We start from the raw sequence: 21,316 nt of genomic DNA, 5'->3' as shown, positions 1-21,316 counted from the left end.
TATTAATACATCTCAATGTATATTCTCTTCACTCAGACTGGAAACATCTTGATGTATACTTTTGATAAATATGTTTTCCTATTATAGGTTTGTCATTTATATATTTTTATATCTAGAGGTAAAATAAGTTCTTTCTCTATACCCCTTTTGACTAAATTTCATTATATGATATTTATTTTGAAGAAAAAAGTAGAATATTTTTAAAGCTCTCTTCCACATAATGGACCACGTACCACTTTGAGATCTAACCTACCATCTATTTTAGGAAGATCGATCAATGTCCGACACCATACGGTCTGCTCGACCATATGGATTCCAGTGGAGGGTGGTCAAGGCTGCTGCCATTAGATCTTTACATTGTGCTGCTCTGGTCATGTGTCATGTCAATACATGGTCATGAAACCACGGGAGGCGTCCGCAGACTTCCCAGCGCAACAACAACAACTCAAGTGTGCTCGTTCTTCATCCTCGGCTGCCGTGCATACCTTCAGATCATCTTTACATAACGGGATAACGCTCAGGAAATCCTGCAGAAGTTCAGAAGCAGTTCAGCAGGGGGTGGTTGAAGCGATTAAACGTTCAAAGCTCGAGCAGCAGCTTTCAATCAAATGATCGTCAAATGATTTTTAAGAGTAAGAACGTGGCGGTCAGTGCAGTTGACCCTTAATAATGGAGTTGCACAAGCAATTGGTCAATAATGTTGATGTTCTGTCCAGCCTGCTGACTTTATATTAGAGTGTGTTCAGCTATTCAGGTTAATCCCGGGTATGACGCTCCGACTAAAGCCATCACATTAGCGAACGTCCGACAGACAACAATGGGAAATCCAGAATATTGAAGAGCTTCTGGTGTGAAACAATCACTCCAAATAATCCTTGCTCTCAACAACGTTACCTTCTCTTTACGGTGGAGTTTTGTAATCTAATGTTCCTTATTTAAAGACATAATTAATATTAGCATTTTTTTTTAGTTTATTTAGGTTGCTGAATTTATTTAATATTGAGTTGCTGGTTCGCTTCCAGGCCGAGCCAACTTTTGTCCTTTTAGTGTGTGGTTAGTATGTTCTCCCCGTGTTGCCTGGGTTTACTCCGGGTACTCCGGTTTCCTCCCACAGTCAAAAAACATACAGCGGTTGATTGAGAACTTGGGGAAATTGTCCATAGGTATGGTAGCGGTAGAAAATAAATGAATGAATTCTGTCATTTTTATTCACATCTTAAAGCATTTAAAATTTACTAAACACTGATAATAATATATTTTTTTGATCAGTGGAGCCCGATCGATCGGCCACTGATCAAATTTGGCCAATTCCTTTCAACACCAACATTGATCTTTGGTGGCTCACACTTGGCAGACAAAACCACTACAAACATATCTGCTGTTTGCAAGTGTTATACTGTGTGTAAGAGCGATTTAAATGTTGTTTCCTGCAACACATGCAACAAAAGAAATACCTCTCGGTTGAAGCATGCATGTAGGCATTAACACGGATCATTTTATTCAACATTAAAGAACAAACATGTGGCAGAATATGGGTCGTTTTCTAGGCTCTTGGCAGAGAATAAGAAGAGGAGCAGCAACAGTAAGATGTGAGTTAATGCACATATGATGTTGAGAAGGCAGAGATGATTAAAAAAAATGAATTCATCGGACCAGACATTCTTCTTACTGGTTTAAGACACCGGGTTCCTCCGCCTGTTAATGTGGACGAACCCAGGAATAGTTCCATGACTGAAAAAGCGAAGATGGTCCTCTTTATTAAAATGTATCTACCAACAATATTAATCCACCGGTTGGTGTTGTTAAGACCATATAGGTTTGCTGTTATGCATACAATCCAACAGACCCATTATACTTTTCATTTTTATAAATAATAAATAAATAATTTATTTGAAAATGCACAGCAGATGTTTAAGCACAAAAAAATGTATCCATTCTGTATACTCGCATATCACATTAAAATTATGTAATTTAGACAATTCTTTGAGATATTTTGCCTATTTTATTTGACTTGCTGATTGATATGAATCTGTTTAAGACTGTGTAGCTGATGTCAGGTAGATTTAAGTGACTTTTCCTTTTGCCTTAATAGATGTTACATAGTGCCTGCTTTGGATTTTGTGTTGTTGCTCTTTTTTGAATAACAACTCAGAGTAATGGTAAAAAAAAAACGTATGAAATGGAGCTAAATATGCTAAAAATATTATTTTATTGTATTTGATGTACCTTTTCTTATTTGATATAATGGCACTTTTTCCCAAACTTTTCTTTATTTTCTCTTAAATCTCTTTGTGTGGCAATAAATACTCACAGGATAAAAGTCCTAATGCAAAAACCCTAGGGTCATATTTAGAGACTATTTATGGATTTATTATGTTTTATCTTTTATACACCAATAAATTACGATGTATGATAAACCGTTACGACAAGAGATGTTACCCAGACTTGAACTGACTTCTGTTGTTGTTGTCGTTATCACGTTGATGGCTTTGGCACGTGGACGGCTGTCTGGTGATTGTTGGCCTTCAGGGGATCTCAGACGAGAGCAACAATGACAAGTACAGCACTTGGTGACAAAATTGATCTGGGAACAAGTTCTACGGAGAAATATCTAAATATAGTTGAACAGAAATGTCAAGGGACCTTCTGCACTCGATCCTCAATCACACTTTTGCTGAATCACAACCAGACATAAAGATCTCTATGAAAATGAAAGTGTGACATATATAGAATTCTCTGATTAACCTTTTTGTCCATTTTAAAGTATTGATATTGCACGAGTAAAGACCAAGCTTGTGTTAAAACAGTGGGACAACATGACATGTGGTAAAGCTATGGTGGTCAACACAGCATTCCTGGCCGTAAACATCTCAGACATGTGTGAAAAACTTCATTCAGCTCCTCTGGTGGTGGGCGACGTCTGTCCCAACAAGGTTCCTGTTAGCAGTCACGGGTTTGAATAAACAAGTATGCCGGCCTCTGTGTCGTCCAGCTCACCGGCGGGTCAGCCTTTGTGTGGGATCCTGGCACACACATGCGGTGTCCTGAGTTCACTGGCCATATATCACCGACTTCTTTTTACCCCCTTATGTCCACCCTCTTCATCCGATTCCTGTCCTTCACTCCAGCCATCAAGACTCTTTATCCCTCTCGGTGCGGTCGTGGGGGGGGTGGACTGGACTGGACTTGACCTTGCTGTCCTCAGTTAGCCTGTTTCTGGGACGGCAGTCTGAAAAAGGTGAAATTAGGGCCATTGTGCCAACCTTTGTAAATGTAATAAATCACCTGATGGGTGAACTTACCTCACTCCTTCCTGTCATTGAGGTCTCTTTTCCTGCGCGTTGTCACCCGAAGGATCGTTTTCTTGCAGGGCTTCGAAAGACTGACTCCTTAAACTGTTATTCTGGTCAACTAGGTCCAGCTCCACGTCGCTCCAGACCTGCTGAAAGAGATGAATGATTATTTTTCTGTACATTGCGTGTATTTTTAATTCATTTGTGCTTCAGATGTCAGTTGAAGTCATTGTGAGGTGCATGTCATGTTCATTAAATCTTGCATGATTGCCACTTTATTTTAATAATAGTTGTAGAATAATGTGTTGTAATGAAGTTATATGTTAGTTTCCGGGTCTCATGGAAAGCTAATTCATTATCAAACTTTTTATTGTATCTTAAAGCAAAAAGTAAAGCTCTCTGTGCCGCTATAGGGCTGAACGATTATATATGTATATAATATAGATTCTCTTCATACATTTTTCCCTAATGCAATTAAATAATTAACTTTATAATAAAATGTTTGTGATGCTAAGATAAAGTTATAAAGAGATTTTAAGATGAAGCATACATTGAAATAAGAAGGTTTATATTGTTTCTTTAATTACAGTTGTAAACAAACATAATATATAACTTGAAGCCTTGTAAGTATTCACTGCAAATCCTTTAAAACTCCTGCAAAAAAACGTGCTTAAAGGTGTGGTGTAAACATTTATATTCCAACTTCAGTGCAGAGTTAAGAAAAGTGCAAAAACTGGTCATTCTTGGACAGTTGCTCTTGTTACTCTGTCATATATAAGTGCATCTCCTGAAATAGTATATTCATGTATTAATATATTGCAACGTATACAATTTGAATTGTGTGGTTGCCATCAGCGCTCGCAAATGCAGTCTCTCCAAGATCACGTCTCATTTCAAATTTACGAACCGATGTCCGGATGTAAACGTGTTAAAAACACATTCATCTGAGCTGCCATCATCATATTCGTTGTTCGTGTGTTATCGACTCACTACTTTTTTCAGCCATACAGAGGTTTGAAGAGTTTGCTTGTGATACTACATGTTGTCGAGACATTGGTAGCATTTTATCCACACTGTTGTCACAAACTGCTGCTCTTTAGCTTCTGTCTACGTCATTGATCAACGGGTTAAGGCGGCGTGTTTACGACGCTCTCTTGTTCTGCTCGGCGCCGCTCGTAAGTGACGTGACCTCATGATGGCCCCAAAATGAAATTGACATAAAATGAAGTAAAATTGCAAGCCTTGCGATATAATGAACACATTTTTTTAAATCGCGATTATATCCCAAATGAAATTAAGTTCCGCCCTAGTGCAGACCGACTGGAAAATAGGATTGCGGAAGATTCGGAAATTTGTCGCCCCAGGTCTTTCCCTTAAAGATGGGCTGAGAAGTATTTCCATCCAGGACAGGCTAAGAGTATAGCCTCTGCGTTGAGTGGTGTCAGCGGAGGTGTCTTGGGCATCTGTGATATATCAGTGATGAGTCGAACATACCCGACAAACCAGCAAGAGTACATTATCAGCAATGAGCTTGCAAACAGATTATTTTTACTTTATTTTTTGCTTTTTAGGGATTCAGGGAGATGGGTGTGGCCCCTGGGCTTCTTCCTAGATCATATCTATAATATCTCCATATCCATTTTTGGAATGTATACATTATTACTTGATACCTCAGGGGTCTTACGACACAAGTGTGTCTTGTGCTGGTCTATTTAAAGCATCTTAATGTATTGGTAGCACAATGGTGTGTGTTTAAAACATGAATGCCTGTCATTGTACTCGCATAAATAGAGGTTTGTATAGAAATAAAGATTCTAAACTAAGCACATGCTTTACTGAATGACCTCGCAGGACATCTAAAGAACATGGGGATGGTTCTAATATTAATAGAAACCCGGTGAACTCTGCAAATCACATCTTAAATTGTAGATCAAAGAACGAAGCAAGACACACCCAGGAAAGGGTGTTAAAAGACGGAAGAGAAGATAACCCCCGCCCAAGAAACATTTGAATGATTAGATTACAAGAAAATAAATCAGGAGGTCTATCTGCGGGTGATCGTGACACAAGGAACTTGAAAGGACTATTTGGCCGGAAAGAGACGACCTCCCGGACGGCAAATTTGCCTTAAATATAGCGATGTTTCTACAGCTCGGTACCTTTTCTGTCCGGGGCTATTGATATGTAAAGTTACCGAGAGATCGTGGGTCCGGTCGATCTTAATTGAAAGCTTGTATTTTATTTATGACTTCGAGCGGCGAATAAACGACCCGTTACACACTCTGGATTGTTCATCTTTCTCCACGACATGAAGTACAAGACCCGGACCCGACGGAAGTGTCTCCGTGTTTTGATCCTTTTAACTCTTTTTTTTTTTCTTCTTTTTTTATGAAACATCTCCATGAAACATCTTGACTAGAGACCCAACTGACCTGAGCTGACGTTGAAAACCCCCTTTGGTGTGACTTACTGTGTCTGTTGTGGAGAGAGACGAAACCCTTTGGAACTTGGTTCTGGAACCTGAAGACCGTCGACTCATCATGAGGTTGAAAGAGCCTTCACTGTGCGACACCGCCATTAAGTTTCTTTTTTGTGGCTGCGCCAGGAAGTGGAGACAAGGCACATTTTCAGCCAGAGTTTTTCTGTAAGAAAAGAAAACGCACTCGGTGACTCTTTGAAAAATCTGGTTGATGAAGGTTCTCACCTGTAGTTGGAGTGAATGATGGCGTAAATGAAGGGATTGTATATGGCTGAGGCTTTAGCGATCACTGCTGGCACTGCCTTGGAGTACGGATTAAGGGAGCCTGCGTACCTGAAAGAAAAATAAAAGTATAGTAAAGCTGGTGTTTGTTTACCGCAGCAAAGTTTGTGGTTGTGTATTTACCCAGCCCAGGCGATGAGGGTGACACATGCGTATGGTGACCAAGAAAGCACAAAGACTATGATGACCACGAAGGCGATCTTGGCCAACTTCCATTCAGTCCTGATGGACTGCTGCTGTATCAGAGTAGACTTTCTCACCTGGCTTCCTAACTTTTCCACGTCCCTGCCAATATCAAGAACGTTTGTTAATTGTATGTTTATTTATCCTTTTTAAAAAAAATCTTTAAATACGTGTCACTCATATGTGCTCACAGGAAAACAAGCAGACATGCAACAGCTACATAAAGTAAGACCAGTGCTATGTCTCAAATCACATATTTCTCTTAGTATACTAGAAGTAAGTATACATCAGGATAGTGTACGTACTAACTAGTAACTAATTCTCCACAGACAAACAGCTTCTTCTTCTACTACTATTTAACGATAGTTGCAACCAGCTATTTGAACACTATCGCCTCCTGCTGGCAGCATGTTTTGCAAGTTTGGAAAAAGAAATAAAGAAAAAATTTGAGAATCGAAATATTCGCGAGATATATATATATATATATATATATATATATATATATATACAGGTATATATGACGTAACTTCCAACGTTTACAACGTCACTAAGATGGAGCCGTTTAGGGTAGATGGTGTCCATCGATCTATACTCAGTTTTGTGGGCATTTTAGTGACAATTTAGTGTGTATGGAGCACTGCATTTTGCATTCTATGAATTGAGACGCACTTTTGCACTAAAAATACTAACTTTGAGTACACAAGTATGCGATTTGAGACACAGCACCGGTAAACAGCTACACACTGACCACTTTTATCAAGTATTTTTTTAACTGTGCAGCAAAACCTGAAATAAATACAATTTAAAATGCATTAAATAGTAGGGAGATTTGGAATCTTTTGTTGGTGTTTAATATTGGAATCACAATTTCATTTTTGCTGTGTGCTGTGCAATTCAGTTTGGCAAATCTACTCTACAATACAATGTTTGCTAAACAAACGGTTAATACAATTAATAACAGTGCAATAAGAATAATTGGGAAGAAAAGTACAAAAATCCATTCAGATTTCTAGTCAAGAAATGCCATCGTTGGAATTATCTTTCGGTCACTCACCTGCTAGCTTGTCGAATGGCCAGAAACATGCAGAGGTAGCAGTAGGAGATGATGCCCAGAGGGATGAAGAACACAAAACAGCACAACATCAACGTGTAGCTCTTGTTCGACGGCGTGGACGTCACGTAGTCCCACGTGCACGAAGTCATCAACCCCTCGGGTATATACGAACCTGTGGGAAATCAAATGTGACCAAATGAGAACGATTAGAACGGACCGGCGATCGATCCTACTCACTCCATCCTAAAAGTGGTGCCAGGCTCCACGCCAGCGAGTAGAGCCAAACCAGTGAGAGGATCAAGAAGGTCCGCCTCCGGGAGGACCAGTGCAGGGCCTGCAGGGGTTTGCTGATGACGATGTAGCGGTCGACAGAGATGGCCAGCAAGTTAATCATGGACGTGATTCCAAACAAAGCTCCGCAGAAGGCGTAAATCTTGCAACCTGCCGGTGACGGGGAAGGAAGTCGAGGTCAATCCGGACAATGGGGTTTTGCTCAAAGGTTACAAATACCTGTTTCCCCAAAAATCCATCCTTTGTAGAGGGAGTTGACGAAGAAGATGGGCGACTGTGTGATGGCCATGAGGAAGTCGCTGACTGCCAAATTTAAGATGAAGATATTGGGAGGGGTCTGTAGACGCTTGTTGCTGCAGAAGATACGTGCAGATCAGCAACAACAATCTTATGGATTTAAATGTCTCTGAAGTATCAATGAAATCACACACAGATGATAATATTCGCCAGCCTTGAAGCCGCTGGTATCGATCATGGGATTAAAGTAGCTGAGTTACTATCTTTTAACCCTGAGGTGAAAGAATCAGTGGAACCTGTTTTATCAGAGTTTAAAGATTGTACTGGTCGTACATGACGTCAGGATGAAAGCCTCCAGCACAGAAAATCAGTTTCTTTTAAGTAGATAAACGAGAAGTTAATAAAATACAGGAAGCAGACCTCTAAAATGAAGTCCTCTATTTAAATCTCACCTGCATGCTAGCATTCCATTCAACTGAGTGATTGTCAAGTGACCTTGTGATGACCCGGTGACCTGCTGGGAGTTTTACCAATGTTGGCTTAAATGAAAGCATTAAAATTAAATCCTTTTCTGTATGATGACATATTTGAGCTCTTCTGTCGATCAAATTTCATAAGTAAAGTGAAAATACAGTATTAGCTTTCTTGCCTTTTCAAGCAAATTTAGGAAATGTATTGCAGATGATTCAAATCTCAAACCAGTCCGCTGTTTTATTTTGACTGTATTTGAAAGTCTGGTCCCTGGAAGTAATGCCACCACATCCGAGAGAAATACAACCAGCAGTTGCATAGTTCCAACGTTTTGTGTCTATTACATAGAGGGCTGGGTATCGAACTCTGTTTCTTTTGTAGCACCGACCAAAAGTACACAGCCTTTCAGCTGTACATAGTATCAGAACATGCTTCGTCTTTTGGTGCCAATTTTCTTTACCCACCCAAAATTAATATAATATGGTGGATTTTTCAGGAGGAAAAGTGAGAAGTAATAAAGCCAGTGAACATCAGATGTATGTGTTACTTGTTATCAACATTCCTATGTAACGTTTTTTTTGCAAGAAAAACAGCTTGGAAAGGAAAATTTACCAAAGCGGCAAAATATAACTCAAGATTAGGTACTATGTGTTTGTCATTTTATTTCTGTTAGAATCTTAGTTCAGGAACAATCGTAGTGAAGGTATCAGAACCGGTCCTGAACATTTTCAATTGATACCCAAACCTACTACTACAGCAGATTGAACTTTCCTAAACAATTCCCCAAAACATTTCTATTTCTATATTATTTAGTTTAAACGTGTTGTTTACTCCAGTCCTGTTAACAAGGTGCTTCATAAGCACATTGATTTATTTGTGGCAGTTAGAAAATCATTAGGTCTGCTTCCTCGTATTGAACTCCTTCAGGTCTCCGTGAACAATGTTGTGTCACGACTCTGTGACAGCTGTGATGACATTTAGAAACACTCGCTGACATAAATATAATATAGCCAGAGGCGGTTTGTTAGCAGCGGAAATAAAACCTGAAGAAAATGTTTTTATAGTTTTAAATGTACGATTCATATTTTGCATGATTTTTAACCAACGGAGCATTAGAAAGTGTTTTTTTCTGTGTTGATATAAACAATAAAAATTGGTTTCATATATGAATATATATATATATATATATATATATATATATATATATAGACGGAGCAAAAAGCAGGGCAGAGGTCATAGCTTCAGTGTGATGCTGCATTACAGTATGACATTTATTTTCCCTCATGAAGAAACGTTCATTATATGTTGGAAAACTGACCTTCAACATGTATTTAAAAACAGTCAGATCTGCACCTGAACATGTCTGGAAAGTTTTCAAAAGGATTGATTTGGCACCGATAAAAATGCTACCATTGCTCTGCTTACAAACGCTGAAATGCGTTGAACTCTGAAGGTCCTGCAGGTCAGAGGACCTGGAAGACATGTTGAAGTCCAGAGGTGCAGGGATTATGCAACCACACTGGTCTTGAAAGGTCTTGTGATCCTTCAGTTAGAAGAAGCAAATGTGGCGAAGTGGAAGTGAACTCACTGAGTAACTCATCGCAGCAGATAAGCTTGTAAAAACCCAGGAGGGTCGGTGGGTTTCGGGTGTGAGGATGTGGTTGCGTGCCAGAGAGCGGCGAGCTTACCTACCAGAAAAAGGCGTACATGACCAGAGCGTTGCCTGAGACGCCGACCGCTCCGATCACCAGCACGAAGAAGGCCACGATGTAGTGAACGTGATCCGAGACGTCCACCCGTCGATAGAATCCTCGATCCAGGTCCATTTCTGAAACCACCACACGTGCATGTCAGCATCCAGGGAGATCTGGAGGACATTTCCTTGAGACGGCTCATCTGATCCAACCCCCCTCCCTCCAGGACCAGCACACAGTCTACTCTTTCATATCTTCTTCCAACTCTCCCTCGGGTCAGATCCAGTTCTGTTTTAACGTCACATATTCTCAGTTTATCTTCATGACTTGAGAAATGTTTTCTTCATCCAACGGTATTTGTTTAGCTTTGACTTCAATGCTACAATCTTGCCTCCACTTGTGTTTGAAAGAAAAGGAAATCCTCACATTTCCTCTCGCCGAACGTTTTTTTTAGAGGTTTTTAAACAGGAAATTTTTGGAGACACAACAGACCCCTCGAAAGTTAAGCTGGTATCAAAACTACTTTCATGCGGCTTGTGTTCGTGGATCTCTGGTTTTGCTCGTCTGGCTTGTCCTGAAGTCCGAGTCTGACTCTTAGACCTGTCACTCAAGCATGTGTCCGATTGGATCAATCACATGTCAACACTTCTCAAAACATGGAGGCCATCAATAGTGCAGTAACAAAGTAGCATTTATAAGTCCTTCAAAATAGAAATATCCCCCACTAGGCTTCAGAACCTCCCGCTAGTTCAGTTATGAAGTACATCGCTTCAGAAAAATGAATCACTCCTGGAATGAAATGCCTCCAATCGTCGTCGGTTACTGTTAAATATAGAATAATGGGCTCTCTCGGGCCATGAAACCGTTTGATTAGGAACAATTACTTTTATTCCGGTCACAGGATGGAAAAAGATTCAGATATTCTCTTCGGTATGTTAAAATAAATGAGAGTTTTTATAACCATCTTTTGACTCGGAATAACGTATTTTGATGGACAATAAAGTGACTGAATTATAAGTTGCATTAAGCGCAGTACGGCTTCTAGTTTTATTCGAGGCTCGTTGCTGAGGAGTAATACTGCAGAGTCTCGAGTAATACTGCAGAGCCTCGAGTAATACTGCAGAGCCTTGAGTAATACTGCAGAGCCTCGAATAATACTTCAGAGCCTCGAGTAATACCGCAGAGCTTCGAGTAATACATCAGAGCTCGAGTAATACTGCATAGCCTCGAGCAATACTGCAGAGCCTCGAGTAATACTGCAGAGCCTCGAATAATACTGCAGAGCCTCGAGCAATACTGCAGAGCCTCGAGTAATACTGCAGAGCCTCGAATAATACTTCAGAGCCTCGAGTAATACCGCGGAGCCTCGAGTAATACTGCAGAGCTTCAACTTATACTTCAGAGCCTCGAGTAATACCTCAGAGCCCCGAGTAATACCGCAGAGACTCGAGTAATACCCCGGAGCCTCGAGTAATACTGCAGAGACTCGAGTAATACCGCAGTGCCTCGAGTAATACTGCAGAGCCTGTCAGAGCTCCGTAGTTCACCAATATTGACAGAACTTTGAGCATTTTGGTTCAAGGTTAAATGGCACAACCAGAAATAAAACATAAGGCGATTATTTGAAAAAGCCAAGGACTTAAGATGCACCTAATAGTACGAAATATACGGTAATTGGTTTGGTAGTTGCTGAGCTGCTGTAGCACATACTACACAGTTGAACAACAAGTCTGATTATAATTTTTAGGAGATTTTCTTGTTCTTTTCTAGCATTTGAAGAAAATCCCTGAGCTCTCGTATGACACACACTTGAAGAAGACATCCTTCAAAGGATTTGTGGATCCAGATGGGCGTTTGTTCCTTGTGTTATTATTAACAATTTGTTGAAATCAGTCAGTTTTAAAGATATTTTCTAACAAATACAGAGAGGATAATGAACACATACCGTAACCTCCTTGGCAGAGGCTCAAATACATAAACTCTGGAGCCGATTCTCTGATCGTATCCTGCCTTCCAGGTCATTCATAATGAATCCCAGTCCTTCTTTTTAATCTAAACATCGCACATGACTCTGACACTGACATATTTTCAAAAGCTGTGATTAAATTCCCGCAATTAGATGATGGACTGGTGTGTATGAGCACGTTCTCGCCTGTAAGAGGATTTCTGTGGTTGGTTAATGTGATGGGAGTCAGGAGTACACGTTTTCTCAGAGTATTATCAACGCTCATCGTATATAAACAAGTTTCCTTCACTCGTATGAATTATAGATGGAGAGAATAACACGATGTAGATGCTCTTAAACACGCCGCTCATTAATAATTTGACTGACAGACGAGGAAAAAAACACGGTTTAGATTGTGTCGAGCTGCATAATTGAAATGACGGAAGGTACATGAGAAACATACATTTGAAATATATATATAAACACAGCTCGAGAGAACAAGACGGGAAACTTATTCTTGTGTTGCTAACATTGACTTGAGAGTTTGTGTCTCAAAGTCCTCAGAGTTTTTGTATTAACTTCTGCTTTCAATGCTGGTTCAAATAGTTCCCTGAACACGAGTACTCGACAATACTACACATATATACTTGTTACTACACTTTCAATGCTGGTTCAAATAGTTTCCTGAACATGAGTACTCGACAATACTACACATATATACTTGTTACTACACTTTCAATGCTGGTTCAAATAGTTCCCTGAACACGAGTACTCGACAATACTACACATATATACTTGTTACTACACTTTCAATGCTGGTTCAAATAGTTTCCTGAACACGAGTACTCGACAATACTACACATATATACTTGTTACTACACTTTCAATGCTGGTTCAAATAGTTCCCTGAACACGAGTACTCGACAATACTACACATATATACTTGTTACTACACTTTCAATGCTGGTTCAAATAGTTCCCTGAACACGAGTACTCGACAATACTACACATATATACTTGTTACTACACTTTCAATGCTGGTTCAAATAGTTCCCTGAACACGAGTACTTGACAATACTACACATATATCCTTGTTACTACACTATCACAACACCAGAGTCAAGTACAGGACAATACTACAAATATACTTGTTACTACACTATCACTACACCAGAGTCAATTACTGGAAAATACTACACATATATACGTGTTACTACACTATCACAACACCAGAGTCAAGTACTGGACAATACTACACAGATATACGTGTTACTACACTATCACAACACCAGAGTCAAGTACTGGACAATACTACACATATATACGTGTTACTACACTATCACAACACCAGAGTCAAGTACTCCACAATACTACACAGATATACTTGTTACTACACTATCACAACACCAGAGTCAAGTACTCCACAATACTACACATATATACTTGTTACTACACTTTCAATGCTGGTTCAAATAGTTCCCTGAACATGGACATCTGAATTCCAAATATAATATATATTATATTATCTAGATTTTAAACTTTACCAAACCTTCTGTTGTAGATTCTTTAGGGTCAGCTTGTGGTGGATAGAAATGTGAGCCAAAGACTACTTTTATTTAGCATGAGGATTAGAATAACTATTCATTCACTTTGTCCCATTTATGTCCTGGATGGTGTCCCAGCTACACTGCCAGTAAAAATCACGTTAGCTCTCGGTGTGAAAACTTTGTTTCATGGTTACAGAGAAAACGTTAAAAATGTTTCATCTATTTTCGTCACTCTTTTCTCTTCATGCCTTCCTTGAACCTCACTAGTTAACTTCCTTTTTTTAATCGATGCATCTGCATATATATCTCCAGAGGGATCAATAAAGTTTTATCTATCTATCCATCCATCCATCTATCCGTCTTTTTTAACAAGTCATGGTCTTAAGTCCCTCAACCTGAGCCTCTTCAACTCTGACTCTTCTATCTCTACTCCCTCCATTTGTGTCCGTCTGTTGTTGTTTTTTTTACATTTATCACATCACATTTCTGATGATAAATATTAAACTAACAAGGACTTTATTTATCTTAATTTGAATTGTCTTTTTATGATAAGATAATATATTCCTTGATCTTAAAACCACTATTCAGAGGCTTATAATGCTTAAGGTCGACTAATGTTAAACTGAAATGTTGAATCTTCTGTCATCATGACCATGTTTTGAACGTATTACTTTATAAACATCGTCTGATGTAATAATGGCTTCAATCCTACTGCACACTTTCTGTGGCACCTTTGCTTTCAGGGTTATTTTTCATCATATCGTATCAATATCATCAGCATTTAAAAGCAAATCATTGTTAATTTATAGTTTATATTTAAATTAAACTGTAAATTATTGTTAGAATTTTCTTCTTATTAAAATGTTTAACGCACATTTTTGTGTTGCATTTAAACTTCTGGCCACTAGATGGCAGCAGCTTTTAAAGCTGATGTTTGGAAATATTTTGGTTTGAAGAACCAAGAGTCATGTGGTCTGTAAATACTACAACACCAGAGTCAAGTACTGGACAATACTACACATATATACTTGTTACTACACTATCACAACACCAGAGTCAAGTACTGGACAATACTACACATATATACTTGTTACTACACTATCACAACACCAGAGTCAAGTACTGGACAATACTACACATATATACTTGTTACTACACTATCACAACACCAGAGTCAAGTACTGGACAATACTACACATATATACTTGTTACTACACTATCACAACACCAGAGTCAAGTACTGGACAATACTACACATATATACTTGTTACTACACTATCACAACACCAGAGTCAAGTACTGGACAATACTACACATATATACTTGTTACTACACTATCACAACACCAGAGTCAAGTACTGGACCATACTACAGATATATACTTGTTACTACACTATCACAACACCAGAGTCAAGTACTGGACAATACTACACATATATACTTGTTACTACACTATCACAACACCAGAGTCAAGTACTGGACAATACTACACATATATACTTGTTACTACACTATCACAACACCAGAGTCAAGTACTGGACAATACTACACATATATACTTGTTACTACACTATCACAACACCAGAGTCAAGTACTGGACAATACTACACATATATACTTGTTACTACACTATCACAACACCAGAGTCAAGTACTGGAAAATACTACACATATATCCTTGTTATTACACTATCACAACATCAGAGTCAAGTACTGGACAATACTACACATATACCTTGTTACTACACTATCACAACACCAGAGTCAAGTACTGGACAATACTACACATATATACTTGTTACTACACTATCACAACACCAGAGTCAAGTACTGGACAATACTACACATACTATATACTTGTTACTACACTATCAAAAAACCAGAGTCAAGTACTGGACAATACTACAAATATATCCTTACTACAGTATCACTATATACTGTATATATATATGTTTTTCGTATCATTTACCCTGTATCATGAAACGTATCGTATCAACGGATTCTTGACAATATGTCATTCATTCAAATTGAATCCACAAGATCACTTGCAGTTTTTTTAAGGTCCATCAAATTGGGAGGAGAACATGGTGTCGATCCAGGATGAAGTTGACATCGTAACTGCTTCACGCAGAGAAGGAGGAGAAATACCTACAGCGTCTAAGAATAGAGCAGTTCTGTCTACAACATGCCACGTTGATTTAGAATTCAAAGATAACATCACGTCAGTCTTGAGCTGCAGGCGACGACATGAACGAATGAAGAGCTGCTATGAGTCACGGACCTCTGACTGAGCTCAGAACAAACCTCTCACCTCCTCGCAGGGTCTCCACAAATACTTGGAAAGTGATGACACTTGGGAGGAGAACTTTGAAATTCACCTGGTTTTAGAGGTGAATATTCTTGTTATAAAAACAGGAGTCGCCAACCTTTTGTCTGCATCGTGGACGTGTTTAATGACCTCATTGTATTCACAGACCGGGAATAACATAAATCATAGAGAGTTTGTGTTTTATTTTCACTAGTATACTGGATTATTTTTAGATGTATTTTTGAGTCAACTTCAATGAGAGGAGCCTCTGACATGTCAAGAGTCACAGACTGACTTTAAACCTTTAAAAAAAAGAACTGTCAGACCAAAAATATCAACATAACTAATTATTTATTAAAAATATTAACAACCCTGACGACCACTGGTTTAAAAGTTGACTCTCTTGGTTCATATACATGAATATTCTTCTGTTCATATGAGGAATTATGATAACATTTTAGCAGGAAAAAGATGCTAATAAAGTCACATATTACAGTTAATATTAAATGCATAAAGAGAACTTTTTTTACCTCGTGCCAGAAGTGAAGCTGCAACACAATAGTTTTTCCCTTCGTGGTCTTCGTTTGGTAAAAGTTTAAAAAGGTCCTGAAGCTGTGAGAAGGTAACGTTCTCTCACATGCTGGAGCAACAGTGAGCAGATCTTCTCCTGAGAGAGTGTGTGAGCGACGACTGACCAATCCCCTGCTGACTGCCCGTCACACACACTCACTCACATCACACACACTCTCTCACATCGATCAGGGCTTCATGTGTGCGTTCACGCGTGAATGTGTGCGTCAACCTAAAGGAAATACTTTCATCTTTAAAAATAGCAGTTTTTGTCAATCGGAGAATGAAAAAATAACTTTTTTTTTTTACTAATTATAGTTGTTATTATCGCATGGAAAATAGTCATAAGATTTGACATTAGCTAGTGGATAAAAAACACCTGACGGTTAAATCTGTATTAAAAAAAACGTTTGTGTTTTGTTAGTGGTTTTGTGTTAAAACAGGATCTGTATTATTCATTCACTTCAGTGAAAGAATTGATTGTGTTTAATTAGTTATTATTTTATATAAGTATTTAACCTCGCTTATGTATGTCTGTGTTTACATTTGTGTTGATTTGTGTGTGTTTTTTATCACTGTCATTGTTGTTTTTGTTTAATGGTGGGAGAGGCTTATTCTGTCCATCTTATATTTCTTTGTCCTTAAATACAAACGTGTAAAATGAATCTAAGAACAAAACAAATATAACTATAAGTATATAAGTTATAAAAATGTCTCACATGTTGATTCATTTTAGCTTCTATTCTTACACACACAGAAACAAAAACATACACACAAACATACACACACAGACACAAAAAATACACATATTGTATAAACATACACACAAGTACAAAAACAAATGTACACACACAGACACAAAAACAAACACATATATACATACACACAAACAGACACACACAGACACAAAAACATACACAAACTGTATATATATACACAAAAATACAAAAACATACACATATATACAGTACATACACACAAATGGAAAAACAAACGTACACAGACACACAAACAAACGCATGTATAAATACACACAAACATACAAGACAAAAAAACATGCACACACAGACACAAAAACATACATACACACACAGACTTAAAAACAATCACACAAACATACACACACAAAAACATACACATTTATACATACACATAAATACAAAAACAAACGTACACAGACACACAAACAAACGCATGTTTAAATACACACAAACATACAAGACAAAAAAACATGCACACTCAGACACAAAAACATACATACACACACAGACTTAAAAACAATCACACAAACATACACACACAAAAACATACACATTTATACATACACATAAATACAAAAACAAACAAATACATACACACATTGATTTATTTTCTTCTATTCTTACTTATTTGAATTATATGAATCAACTTTAAATAATTGATTAATATTGAAACGTAAAACATACGTTTATTTATTGCAAATATTCTTATATTTATTTTTGCCATTGTGTTGGTGGATCTAGTTCAATATTTGCCGCTGGACGCCACAGCCCGGAGGTCACTGTCCTCTGGGGCTCGGAGGGTTGGAGGTGATTTGTTAAAAACTGGAAAAAATCAGAAAAGCTTTTACACGGTTGCAACAGAGCGAAGCGTCGGGTCTCGAGGGACGAAGGATTGTGAGAAGAGCTCTCGGATAAAAGCCTCACGATGTTGATCATCTCATGCACAAGTGAGCAGGAGTCGGCAACACAACATCCTCAGTGTTCCCCTCGCTCTGGAGATCCGTCTGTGTCTCGCATCAGATGATACTTTTACCAGGACTCACTTCTGGTAGGAATACTTCCAGGAAAAAAAAGAAGAATGTCGTTTCTTCAACAGTTCATTGTTCCCCGAAGTCGGTTTCGTCTTCCGTCCACGAGCCCAGAGCGACTCGTGTCTTTGAGCAGCGTCGACACACGATGTTACAATCTCTAATCTAATCTCTAATCTAGAATCTAGACTCACCGTATTTTCCGGACTATAAGTGTCAGTTTTTTTCATAGTTTGTCCGGGGGTGAGATTATACTCTGGAGCGACTTATGTGTGAAATTATTACCACATTATTAGCGGTATATCATTTCACATGTTATTTTCACACTAAACCACAAGAGGGCGCTCTAGGCCTGTACATTTAAACAGGTGTGGGCAATTATAATTCTTAAGGGGCCACATTCAATGTTTTTAGGGGCCGTCAAGCAAAAAGAAAGACTAGAAAATCCCCCCCAAAAAAAGGACATTCGTCATTAGGCCGTGACTTTTATTAAGCTAAATAAAATAACGCAACTTTATTCTTGGATAAATAGAGTTTTTTTCAAAACATTTCTTCAACTAACTTTTAAAAAATATTTTGAGGGATTAATATATACTCAAATATTACACACAAAAAGGAGGGGAAAAGTGAAAATATAAATGAATAATACATACAAAATAAAAGTGCGTTAGAACTATTTACCGTATTTTCCGGACTATAAGTGTCAGTTTTGTCATAGTTTGTCCGGGGGTGAGATTATACTCTGGAGCAATTTATGTGTGAAATTATTACCAAATTATTAGTGGTATATCATTTCACATGTTATTCTCACACTAAACCACCAGAGGGCGCTCTAGGCCTGTGTTGATCATTTCCACGTAGAAGAGGAAGCATCTTCTACCTCCGGAGTTAGTTAGTTGTTTAAAAGTGACACGAGGATGAAGAGTTATTTGGAGTTACACGGATGGTTTGGTAAACTTGTTAGTTATTTATGCTATAGTTCTCTGAATAACTCTTCATATGTTATGTTAACATACCAGGTTCTCACTTCATGTAACGTAACGTAACATTATTCTGTTGTTGCCTCTAGTTTTATTTTAAATCCTTCTTTATTATGCATTTTATGGTCGGTGCGACTTGTACTTATAGTCCGGAAAATACGGTATTTACTTTTTCACTTCCTTCGTTTGAAAGGACAAGAAGGTTTGCGTGAATGTTTTAAACGGATCACAAATGTTTGATTCCACACAATCGTGTTTTCAGGTCTTTTTCCAATGACAACAAAATCCATATACATTTGCAAAACATTTACAATTGGGTTTTTTTCTGCCATTTTATGACAGTACGTCAAACAGGAAGTACCCTGGGTATATATCGCGAGCTCCAGTCTACTGTCTATACCAGGGGTCAGTAATTATAATTCTTCAGGGGCCACATTCAATTCTGTGAATGTTCTTAGGGTCCGGCGAGCAGAAAGAAAGACGAGAAAATCCCTAAAAAATAAGGATATTCGTCATTATGTCGTTTCTTTTTTTAATCTAAATACCGGACTATAAGTGTCTCCGGAGTACAAGTCGCTCCAGACATAAAATGCATAATAAAGAAGTAAAAACATATATAAGTCGCACTGGAGTATAAGTCGCATTTTTGGGGGAAATTTATTTGATAAAATCCAACACCAAGAACAGACATGTGATCTTGAAAGACAATTTAAAATAAAAGTAGAGGCAACAACAGAATAATGTTACGTTACATGAAGTGAGAACCTGGTATGTTAACATAACATATGAAGAGTTATTCAGAGAACTATAGCATCAATAACTAACAAGTTTACCAAACCATCCGTGTAACTCCAAATAACTCTTCATCCTCGTGTCACTTTTAAACAACTAACTAACTCCGGAGGTAGAAGATGCTTCCTCTTCTACGTGGAAATGATCAACACAGGCCTAGAGCGCCCTCTGGTGGCTTAGTGTGAAAATAACATGTGAAATGATATAATAATGTGTTCATAATTTCACACATAAATCGCTCCAGAGTATAATCTCACCCCCGGACAAACTATGAAAAAAAACTGACACTTATAGTCCAGAAAATACGATAAGCTGTACGTTTATTCTTGTATATATATGAGTTTTTTTTCAAAACATTTCTTCAACTAACTTTAAAAACATATTTTGAGGGATTAATATATACTCAAAGTATTACACACAAAAAGGAGGGAAAAAGTAGATTAGTGTTGTAAAGTGAAAATGTAAATGAATAATAAATACAAAATACGCTTTTGAATGCATTAGAACCATTTTTACACGATCATACATTGCGAGGGCGGCGTAAAGACATTATTGTCTATAACTCTAAAAAGAACAGATGGTTCCTCGTTTATCGCCGGGGATACAAAAAAACCCGGCAGAAGACGAGATCCGCAAAGTTATCCTCTTTATTTTTTACAAATACTTCACATGTTTTTAAGGCAGTAAAACTCCTAACCACACACTTTTATACACTTTTCTCAGACACGCATTAACCTTTCTCTCTTGTATAAACGCTGTCAAAGTTCAAACTTATCGCAGATTTAAAAAAACCAGCAGCATCACCTCGTTCGTTCGCGTTCTCTGCGCCGCCGACTCCTCGATGCAGGGATCGTTATCACCGAGATCTGTGTCCACGTCGTCCGGAATATTGTCGACGTTGAGAAACTGGTGAGACGACCTTCGCTCGATCCGTGACCCAGTAGATCAAATATCCGGTTTTCACTAATTACACTAAAATAAATCTACGTTAGGTGAACCAGGATATAGAGAGAGACTGTACTCTGAAAATAATCCAACCCTTAGTCAACATGAGGGCGAGTAGAAAATGAGTGAAGTTTGAATTTTGAGTTAAATATCACAGTAAACCAGTCTGTAGTTATTTATCCAGAGCTGGGATTGAACCTGAAACTTCTTCCACGAGACAACATTCTGATCTGGGCTCTGTGATGGAAATGAATCACGATTGGCTGATGAAACGACAGTCGTTTAGTTTGAGGCTTCAGTGATACATACATACAATACAATCACATGTCAGTCAAGTTAACCACGCCCCTTATTATGATAATTGGGGAAATTGAGAAAGGAAAATTACTAAAAGGGATGTGTTGATATGTATCATCATACATGTAGTAACAAGAATATATGTGTAGTATTGTTCAGT

The 21,316-nt window shown here is 38.1% G+C and overlaps 1 protein-coding gene across 3 annotated transcripts; it reads right to left on the bottom strand.

Annotated features, from left to right (window-relative positions):
* Window positions 1–1,849: 1,849 nt before the first annotated feature.
* On the bottom strand, window positions 1,850–20,847 carry opn4xa (opsin 4xa). Of its 3 annotated transcripts, none has more exons than XM_087790533.1 (10): window positions 20,719–20,847; window positions 9,983–10,118; window positions 7,802–7,935; window positions 7,529–7,732; window positions 7,292–7,463; window positions 6,178–6,339; window positions 5,998–6,105; window positions 5,764–5,935; window positions 3,303–3,442; window positions 1,850–3,229 (listed from the first exon to the last, which is right to left on the bottom strand). In XM_087790533.1, exons 2-9 carry the CDS (start codon window positions 10,114–10,116, stop codon window positions 3,317–3,319), a joined length of 1,212 nt encoding a protein of 403 aa, XP_087646659.1. In that variant the 5' UTR covers window positions 10,117–10,118; window positions 20,719–20,847; the 3' UTR covers window positions 1,850–3,229; window positions 3,303–3,316. The 3 variants fall into 3 exon arrangements, with proteins under 3 accessions (XP_087646659.1, XP_087646660.1, XP_087646662.1); XM_087790534.1 differs by having other exon boundaries at window positions 3,303–3,439; XM_087790536.1 differs by lacking the exon at window positions 20,719–20,847 and having other exon boundaries at window positions 9,979–10,056.
* Window positions 20,848–21,316: the final 469 nt, after the last annotated feature.

This window comes from Callionymus lyra, chromosome 5 (assembly GCF_982586985.1).
Source record: "Callionymus lyra chromosome 5, fCalLyr1.hap1.1, whole genome shotgun sequence".
In the NCBI taxonomy this organism is placed as follows: domain Eukaryota; kingdom Metazoa; phylum Chordata; class Actinopteri; order Syngnathiformes; family Callionymidae; genus Callionymus; species Callionymus lyra.
The sequence above is the reverse complement of the archived record's forward strand: the minus strand, read 5'-3'. Positions and strand labels throughout refer to the sequence as shown.